Genomic DNA, 10,193 nt, shown 5'->3' with positions numbered 1-10,193 from the left:
TGGAGAGAGTGCGCAGTTTCAAGTTCCTGGGTGTCAAGATCTCTCAGGACCTAACCTGGCCCTCAGGGATGGTTACAAAGAAGGCAAGACAGCGACTATACTTCATTAGGAGTTTGAAGAGATTTGGTATGACAAATAAACACTCAAAAACTTCTGTAGATGTACCGTGGAGAGCATTTTGACAGGCTGAATCACTGTCTGGAATGGGGGTGGGTCAGCGGGCTACTGCACAGGACTGAAAGAAACTGCAGAGTGGTTAATTTAGTCCGCTCCATCTTGGGTACTTGTCTACTAAGTACTCAAGACATCTTCAAGGAGTGATGTCTCAGTAAAGCAGCGTCTATTATTAAGAACCTCTAGCACACAGGGCATGCCCTTTTCTCACTGTTACCATCAGGCAGGAGGGACAGAAACCTGAAGGCACACTCAGCAATTCAGGAACAGATTCTTCCCCTCTGCCACTTGATTCCTAAATGGACATTGAACCTGTGAACACTTCACTTTTTAAATACATATTGTCTATTGCATGATTTTTAATCTATTTAGTATACATATACTAATTAATTTTTTTCATTCTTCTATATTATGTATTGCATTGAACTGCTCTGCTAGGTTAACAAATTTCACGACACATGCCAGTGATAATAAACCTGATTCTGATGTTTGGTGTGAGCTAAACATTGCATATAATCAAACACACCATCCTTATCATGAAGCATGGTGGTAGCTGTATCATGCTGTGAGGAAACTTCACTGCAGCAGGCCCTGGAAGGCAGTGAAGGTAGAGGGCAAAATGAATGCAGCAAAATACAGAGAAATCCTGATGCAGTCTACAAGAGAACTGCATCTTGGGAGATTTGTTTTCCAGCAAGACAATAATGACAACCATAAAGTCAAAGCCACACAGGAGTGGGTTAAAACAACGAAGTTAATGTCTTAAGAGTGGTCAGGAGTCCAGACTTCAAATTTGTGGCTGGACTTGAAAAGGGCTGTTCACTTACAATGCAAAGCTGATATAGACCTATCCACACAGACTCAAGGCTGTAATTGCTGCCAAAGGGGTGGGTATATACTTTATAGGTACAGTACTTCATTAACTTTCGTAGGTAATTACATTAAGATCCATGTGGAAGACTAAAACAATACATGTGAAGATACTTCTTTAACTAGTGCATATTATCAAAACTGTCAGATATGAGTTACAAACCCCAAAATAATACTCAAACCGTCTTTTTTTTTTTAAAACCTTTATTCATGGAAAATTGAAGCGACTCTACAGTAGAGCCTAATTTCAGTACAAGTACTTTAACAATAAAGTAACCATGAAATGATCAATAATTCCAAAACAATTCTGGTTTCAGAGGCAGTAAACAAAAATACACAAGAACCTGGTACTGTGATTAGCACTATGCACCACTAAAGAATTCCTTTACATTAAAATCTGTTAATACAAACAAGATCTAGTAACGACGTTGGAAACGGGGATCATTGGATGGTCTCTGTGCTCGGTCTTGGTCGCCAAAGTTGCCTGATCCTTGCATGCCACCTCCAGACATTATCTGCACAGTACGGTTCATCGGTTGAACAGTCTGCTGGTTCCCTCCTTGCACAAATCCTCCATGCCTGGGGAACAAAGGATAAACTGATTGACAAGAACCACACATAGGCAAGCCAGTTAGGTGACCCAAGTTACTCCACTGTGAAACTATGTACAAATAGTAGAACCAGAGAGGCAATGTTTCCAACCTTCAAAATAAAAACGGCATGCCAAAATCCTAGAAGAAAATGAAATCTCAATTCCAAATGTCAAATACTGATCAGTTGCAGCATTTACAGTACTAGCAACTCTGGTTCATTTCCCGCCACTGCCTGCAAGGCATTTTATATTCTCCCCATGACTGCATGGGTTCCTCCCAAAGACATACTGGTTAGTATGTTAATTGGTCATTGTAAATTGTCCTGTGATTAGGGATTAAATCGGGATTGCTGGGTGGCATGGTTCAAAGGGCCAGAAGGGCCTATTCCACACGGTATCTCAAATAAACAGGAAGCAAAGGATGACAAAAAATGTAACTTAATATTGATGTGCACTTTCCTAGAACTCCAAGTGTTCAATCTATATCAGAATGTCAGTAAGAGTCACTGATCAACATTTTCTTTAACATGATGCACAAGCAAACATTAAACATGATCAGCTTATTAATACTGACATTACTGAATAGAAATAGTGCCTAAAAAGTATTCCCCCCCACCCCAAAAGTTTTCAGGTTTCATTATTTTACAATACAGAATCACAATGAATTTAAATTGGCTTTTTTGAAAGTAAAAATAGATCTCTACGAAGTATAAATTAGAATAATGAAATATGAAACAATTGAATGGTTAAGTAATCATCCCCTTCAAGTTAAAATTTAGTAGATGCACCTTTGGCTGCAAGTATAGCCTGGAATGTGTGTGGATAGGTCTCCATCAGCTCTGCACACATGGACACTACAAAATAATTGACTGCCCAAGTATTCACCCCCTTCAAGTAAATGCAGCTTTGACAGTAATTATTGCTTTGACTGTGTGGAGAGGTCTCAATCAGCTTTGCACATCTGGACATGGCAATTTTCCCCATTCTTCTTTACAAAACTGTTCAAGCTGTCAGATTGTATGGGGATTGTGAGTGAACAGCCATACATTCTCAATTGAATTATGGTCTGGACTCTGACTTAGCCACTCCAGGACATCAACTTTGCTGTGTAGCCTTGGCTTTCTTTATGCTTGGGGTCATTGTCTTGCTGGAAAACAAATCTTCCAAGTTGCAGTTCTCTTGCAAACTGCATCAGGATTTCCCTGTATTTTGCTGCAGTGAAGCATCCCCACACCATGTTTCATGGTAGGTTTTTGATGATGTTTACGCCAAACATAGTGTTAGTCTGACGGCTAAAAGCTCAAGTTTGATTTCATCAGACTGTAGATCCTTCTTCCAGCTGACTTCAGAGTCTCCCACATGCCTCCTGACAAACTTAAGCCAAGATTTTCCAACGGTGGCTTTCTCTTTGCCATTCCCCCATAAAGCTGTAACTGGTGAAGCACTGGGGCAACAATTGTACGCGCAGCCACTAAAGATTGTACTTCAGTTGTTACAGGTCTCTTGGAGGCCTCCCTCACTCATCTCCTTCTTGCCTGGTCATCTAGTTTTTGAGGGCAGCCTGATCTAGGCAGGTTCATAGCCTGGCATTTTCTTTCCACTTCTTGATGATTGACTTAACTATATGTACTTCAATGGATTTTCAGTGACTTAGAATTTCTCTTGTATCCATCTCCTCCTGACTTGTACTTTTCAATAACCTTTTTACGGAGTAGCTTGGAGCTTTGTTTTGTCTTCATGCTGTAGTTTTTGCTAGGATACTGACTCATCAGCAGTTGGTTCTTTCAGATACAGGTATATTTTCACAACAATCAATGGAAACACCTTGACTGCACACAGGTGATCAGCAATTAACTAATTATGTGAATTCTAAAACCAACTGGCTGCACCAGTGATGATTTGGTGCCGGGGGGGGGGGGGGGAACTTATGCAATTAATTTTGAATTTTACACTTATATCACTTTGTAGAGATCTATTTTCACTTTGACATGAAAGTGTTGTTTTTTGATCAGTGTCAAAAAAGCCAAATTAAAGCCACTGTGATTCAATGTTGCAAAACAATAAAACATGAAAACTTCCAAGGGAGGTGAATGCTTTTTATAGGAACTGTGTATTCAAATGGGCAAGTGTCCCAGTTTTGTACCCAACTGAAAAGCAGTTTCTGTATTTCTAATCTACAAATAAGCAGTGGCCCTTCTGCACTCATCTTGTTTTACCCTTTCATTTAATTCTTAAACACCGACAACAACAACACAACCTGATGGTTTCTATTCCCCTCAAGCAGCAGAAATGGTCTGTTATCTATAGATGGAGGTTTTGAAATACTCCCCCTATTTGTATTTATTCACATCTTATCAGGTCGAAATGTTGGTAAACCAGGTGCTGTACTCTCCTTGCTACAACAACTTTCTTTTAACTCCTTCCAATGTAGCTTCTTTGGATCATCAAAATTATTTATAATGCTATTCATTTTAATACCATATTCAGATGATGCACATTCTGGCCCCATTTTCAAATCATTGATATGCAAACATGCACAATCCATCCACTCTTAAAAAACACTCAATTTCATTAGTTTTTAAAATCAGTTTTTAATATTTAATTTGCTGAATCCTGACGAGCACAAATATAATTATGTCTGATCATTTGCTGATTTCCTTCTATTGGTTCAAGATGAAGCACATATTTTAAAGCACATTTGAGCAATTGGACACTTGCTTCTCAGTAAATGGAGCAAAATGGAATGGATAACAGCAGTGACTTCATTCACTAATGCCAGCAGCAATGAAGACTATACTGACCTCCATTCTGCATATTTACATCAGTCATAAGTTGCTCCGAGAATGCCAACTGAACTCAGCTGCTCTGGTAAAATGAGAAGGATTGGGATCAACCTTTTCACAAAAGTAGTTCATTATCAAGTATTTCAATTTCACCAAGTAACCTTCATTTAAGAAAACAGTCACATTCAGTTGCAGGATGCTGGTTTCATCTACCATTGAAGACAAATGATGAAACCATTCAAGCAGATGTTAAGGGTAAACAAATTAGGTAAAATGAGCTGTTAAGCAAAAGTTAGGCCAAGATTTTGAGACAAATCTTGAAAGGTGGCCAGTTGAACTAGGGACACTTCACACTCCCATTTCAAAAACAACTTTCAGAAAGGTGATACTGCAGACATGAATTCATTGCTTCTGCAAATACAACTGGGAAACTGGACAATTAAAACAAATACGGGAGCATCTGGAGAAACTAGCCATATTAGATTAACTGTCAATTAATTCTTGTAAACTTTATCAGGAAAGTATTTAATTTTCAGAAACCAGATGCATGCAGTTCTTATTTGAAACAGATGCAAGAAATGATGGAAGACAGCATGTTCTAGTGTAAAGACACAAAAGTGACTTCTGGAGTTCAACAAGAACTAATTCAAGTGAGCACATATTTGTGACATGGAATGAAAAAGAAATTTTTGTTAAAACACAATTACAAATTTTCACAGCATGTGGGCAATTTTGAGATTTAAGGCTCACGAATCTAATTCATTAAAACAGTGCATAGTAACATTCTGAAATGCAAGGTCCAGTTAAAAATAGAACTACAGAACAGCAGCACAAATACAGAGTAATATCAAATTTCTATTTGGAAACTAGAAACTACACTGGGGAACAATTTGGTGATTCCAGTTCAGGTATAATCCCAAAACCAGTCTCACCTCCAACTTTTGGGATTAACCTCAGAACATTCTCAATTAGCCCTATTTTCAGGACTATCAACTGGCGCTAAATAATACCCCAGTTAGTTTGGATGATCCACCAAGGTATTTCCCCACCTGCAAAAAGGTTGCTGAGAAAGGCCTCCTTCATCCTATAAAATTAGGGCCGTATCCCAAATCAGACCCTAGTGAATATAGATTATAATGTCAGTGCTATGAAGCCACTTGTAATCAAATATAATTCAAAACCATTATTTGAGCTCAGCTGGATTCAGCAATAGCCAATACTTCAAAAGCTAACAGCTCCACACTTAATAAAACATGTCTTCTTACCCTGGCATTCCTCCTCGTTGCATCATATGACCTTGTCCAGACTGGGCAGGAATGCCTCTATCACCACCTACAATGGCAGAAGACAAGATTATTCTACACAAAAAATAGCCTTACACCAGTCATGAGTAATGATTTTATAGAAGATTAACAAAAAATGAGGTCATATTATGGGTTATTAATTTATTCTTCTGGATGTTGACATCACTGCCAAATACAGATTAATTGTCACTGCCATTGGGAAACCCGTTAAATTCTTGAACCACAATAGTGCTTGCTTTTGTTCAGGAGGGGGTTTTTAAGGATTCAGATCCAAAAGTCTCAGCCCAAGACATTGACTACTTATTTCCCCTCCATAGAAGCAGCCTGACTTGCTGAGTTCTTCCAATATTTTGTGTTACTCAAGATTTCCAGCACATGCAGAATCTATAGATGGTGGTGTTCCCCTGCAGTTCATGGGCCTAGGTGCTGTTGTCAAGACTAGTCACATGAGCTGCAGCCTGATGGCAGTGAAGGGAATTGTTCTACGTGGTTAAAAAAAATTGTCCCACCATTGAAACTGCTTTGTTCCAGTTGAGGTCAAACAACTGCTGTTGAAGCAGATGCAGTTTTCCTGACTTCTCAGGATAAGTGATTCACCAATGCCTTTTCAAGAAAACCGCCTCTCAATATTTAGAGAAATAAAGCTGAAGTATATATATTCTATTAAATAGCAAAATTAAAATAAGTAGTGCTAATAAATCCCAACCCCACCCCCCCCAAATTACAAAAGTAGTGAGATCATGTCCACGGGTTCAATGTCCATTTAGAAATCAGATGGCAGAGGGGAAGAAGCTGTTCCTGAATCGGCGTGTGTGTGTCTTCAGGCTTCTCACCTCCTTCCCGATGATAATAATGAAAGAAGGACATGCCGTGGGTGGTGGGATTCGTAATGATGGATGCCACTTGAAGGTGTCTTGGATACGACGATGTACCTATGATGGAGCTGACTAATTTAAATCATGATGGAGGCGATAGAATTAAACACAAGACTCCAAGGTGGCCTAACCAGGATTTGATTAGGGTTATAGGAGCCAAACTGGACATAATGGATGGAGGCTGTGGTAGAACAAAGGACCCTCCAGAAAATCATGGCAATTCTGTATGTTTTTCAGGCTCTACATGCCACCTTAGTGGAACAGAGGAGCACATACAGTAATTGCACTGCTCCAAAGAGAGCTATATGAGGTCATTAATACCCTTGCTATTAGGCTCAATGAGTCAACCTATAGCCGGTGAAGCGATGACCCTCCCCATTCAGACTGTTAGTAACCTCTTTACCTCAACCTGCTATCGAGGACACCCTGTGCAATACTATCATCATGTCTTATCTGGACGGTGTGAATATGCGATATAATATTACTATATAATATTATGCATTTCTTGCACTACCATCTTATCAGTGTGAACTTAGAAATCGGTTATCTTTGACTGGTAAATCTTGTACCTCTTATTTTTAAAGTAACTTAAACAAATTCTTTCTTATTTCTCTTCTAATATTTGTATATCTGTGCACTCGTAATGCGACTGAGACACCGTAATTTCCTTTGGGATTATCTATCTTGATAGAGCTTTAACATTACCTCATGGCCCTTGAACTCAATCCCCAGACTAATGAAGGCCAACACACCATACACTTTCTTAACAACCCTATCAACCTGAATGGCAACGTGGACCTAAGATCCCTCTGTTCTTCCACTCTGCCAAGTTTCCTGCATTAACCTTGTATTCTGCCTTCAAATCAGATCTTCCAAAATTAATCACTTCCATTTGCCACTTCTCATCTCAGCTCTGCATTCTGTAAATGTTCCATTGTAACCTACTTTTATTTGTCTACTCTGATGAAATCTCCAAATGCATTGGTAGTTTGGGGGTTTAATGGTAAAGATGACCTTCAAACAAATAGAATGTGTATAATGAGCAAGTAAAAACAAAAATTACAAATTCAATTTTACTAAGAACCTAAGGTTTAAAATTTTAATCAAGTTCAGAGATATAACACAACCCTGAAAATGACATTATAATTAACTTATATCACACTGTTAGGTAGTCTGATACAAAATAATCAGCATTCCATATTTAGTGTACTGCCCATATCAGTGAAACAAGCCTATGAAGGATTGAAGCCAGTCAATGGTTTTAGGTAGCATTTGATTTTGCATGGAGTAAATTATGAAGAAATCATGGAACAGATCTCACCATAAATCCAAGCCATGCTATTAGTGTGGGTGAAGCACTGCTCCACTGGGAGACAACCACTGCCTATTCTTAAATTCTATCATTTCAAACATCCAGCTCACTATACTTAAAATGCAGTCTTAATACATCAATCTACTTCTACAAATATGTAAGCAGTTTGGATAATACATTCAACATTATGACATTTGCATCTGGGAAGCATAAGATGGTTAAGATCTGTCAAGCGTATTCATTTTTTGTTAAATATTATTGTTTATCTAAGAAATATATATTCACGTGTAACGTTTGATTAAACAGAGGCCTCAAACCACCTGCAAAGAGTTGAAGATTTGAATTTTGGGAAAGAGATGGTGAGATAGCAAACTGGATGGTAATACATGCTGATTTCAGTAAACAATTTAAAGAACTTTTTCTTAACTATGGGCACATTTTAAACTGATATACCACATTTATAGGATGCAATGAAACAGCGTAACCACTGAACAAGTGTTTTGAATAGTCCATTTAAAAACTCCTAATGCTTTTGAAGTGATAAAATTATGCAGAAATCTTGGCCAAAGATTCTAAACACCAACATTCCAGTGCTTGTGCATCTCCTCAAGCAGGTTACCTTGCCAACGGTCATGATCTCTTCCCATCATTCCTCCATCCATGCTTCCCTGCCAAGAGCGCTCTGGATGACCTTCTATCTTCCGCCCATGGTCACCACCCCAATCCCTATCTCTGTTAAAAAAGGTAAAAATTTATGAGTCAAAGCATGCATTTTCAACAGCAACATACAAGATGGGTGAGAGTTCAATTCCTACTGCTACTGACATGCTGCTTTAAATGTTTTAATATTACGATATCCACATTAACCCTTTACATTCAGACTCAAATATTGCATCTCCTCATACAATATTCTGATTGTTTTTTTAAAAACCCAAATACAAGTTCATCAAGATTTAACTAACTGCTGTGCACCCCACCCACAAAACTGAGAGTATAGCAGATGAGAACACTAGTGAAATGGGGACAGAAACACTACCCTCTTTGTGGAAAACATGCCTCACAGATCTCTTAAATTTCTCCCCTCACTTTAAACCTGTAGTTTTTAAACTTCTCCACTGGGGGGGGGGGGACATATGTCCTATCTATGCCCTTTTAAGTCTATAAACTTCTACAACATTACAATTCAGCACCCTGCATTCCAATGTTAGACAACATCCTGGTGAATCTCTTCTGCATTCTCCCTTCCCTAAAGTGACCACAACTGTACACCCTGCCCAAAATATGATCCAACACACGCTTTGTACAACTGTAACACGACATTCCAACACACACTTAATGCCTTGCCATCTTCACTATCATAACCACCTAAACTCCAATTTCAAGGTGCCATGAATTTGCAACTTAAGATCTCTGCTCCCAAGACCTTGTTGCTTACTCTAAATATTCTAACAGAATTTGTCCTCAAAGTGCATTCCTTCAACTGTACCTTTATTTAAATTCCATCTGCCACCACTTTGTCCAACCTTCCAGCTGATGTCCTGCTGTACCCTTAGACTTTATGGAGGTATAATTCCAATCGTTGTCTCATCTGTAAGCTTACGATATTCTCATCCAGTATACACAACTTGGACCCCAGCTCTGATACCTACGGTATACTTGCTACAGACTTCCACTTACACTCACCCACAAGCCTCTCTCTCATTATCAAGCCAACTCTGGATGCACTTGTTAACATGCTGAAATTCAGACCCTTTGTGCCCTAACCTTCTAGTCCAGGGCCCCCCAACCTTTTTTGCACCGTGGACTGGTTTAATATTGACAATATTCTTGCGGACTGGCCAACCCGGGGGCGGGGAGTATTCAATTAGGGTTAAACTCACCTCAACATGTCTTTTACAGTTAGGGTTGCCAACTTTCTCACTCCCAGAAGCCTTGTGCGGGCACGTGCGCGCGCATGCGTGTACGTGCCAAATTTTCCCACTGATCAGTTTTACCTTCATCTTCCCAACTATACTGTGCATACATTATTTCTACTTCATATAGGCTGTGTATTTATCACATCATTCCTGATTTTACTATATGTTAGTGTTATTTATTTTCGGTTTTATATGTTATTTGGTATGATTTGTTAGGTTATTTTTTGGGTCTGGGAATGCTCAAAAAATTTTCCCATATAAATTAATGGTAATTGCTTCTTTGCTTAATGCCATTTTGGCATGGAACGTTTCATAGGAATGCTCTACCTTAGCGGGAGAAATACGGGACAAACCAATTTAGCCCAAT

The 10,193-nt window shown here is 38.9% G+C and overlaps 1 protein-coding gene across 4 annotated transcripts in view; it reads right to left on the bottom strand.

The window, feature by feature from the left end:
- Positions 1-1,257: 1,257 nt before the first annotated feature.
- The window catches only part of safb (scaffold attachment factor B), a 52,202-nt gene continuing 43,266 nt past the window's right edge, over positions 1,258-10,193 (bottom strand). Inside the window, exons 21-24 of one of the 4 annotated variants that reach the window (XM_063032381.1) lie at positions 8,530-8,642; positions 5,685-5,751; positions 4,438-4,501; positions 1,487-1,623 (exon numbers count right to left, since the gene is read on the bottom strand). In XM_063032381.1, the coding sequence (XP_062888451.1) occupies positions 4,462-4,501; positions 5,685-5,751; positions 8,530-8,642 (220 nt within the window). In that variant the 3' untranslated portion in view covers positions 1,487-1,623; positions 4,438-4,461. Of the gene's footprint in view, positions 1,624-4,437; positions 4,502-5,684; positions 5,752-8,529; positions 8,643-10,193 lie in introns of all 4 variants that reach the window. The other 3 variants (XR_010015984.1, XM_063032380.1, XM_063032382.1) reach the window with 3 other exon arrangements.

The sequence above is a fragment of the Mobula hypostoma genome, chromosome 24, assembly GCF_963921235.1.
Source record: "Mobula hypostoma chromosome 24, sMobHyp1.1, whole genome shotgun sequence".
Classification (NCBI taxonomy): domain Eukaryota; kingdom Metazoa; phylum Chordata; class Chondrichthyes; order Myliobatiformes; family Myliobatidae; genus Mobula; species Mobula hypostoma.
The sequence above is the reverse complement of the archived record's forward strand: the minus strand, read 5'-3'. Positions and strand labels throughout refer to the sequence as shown.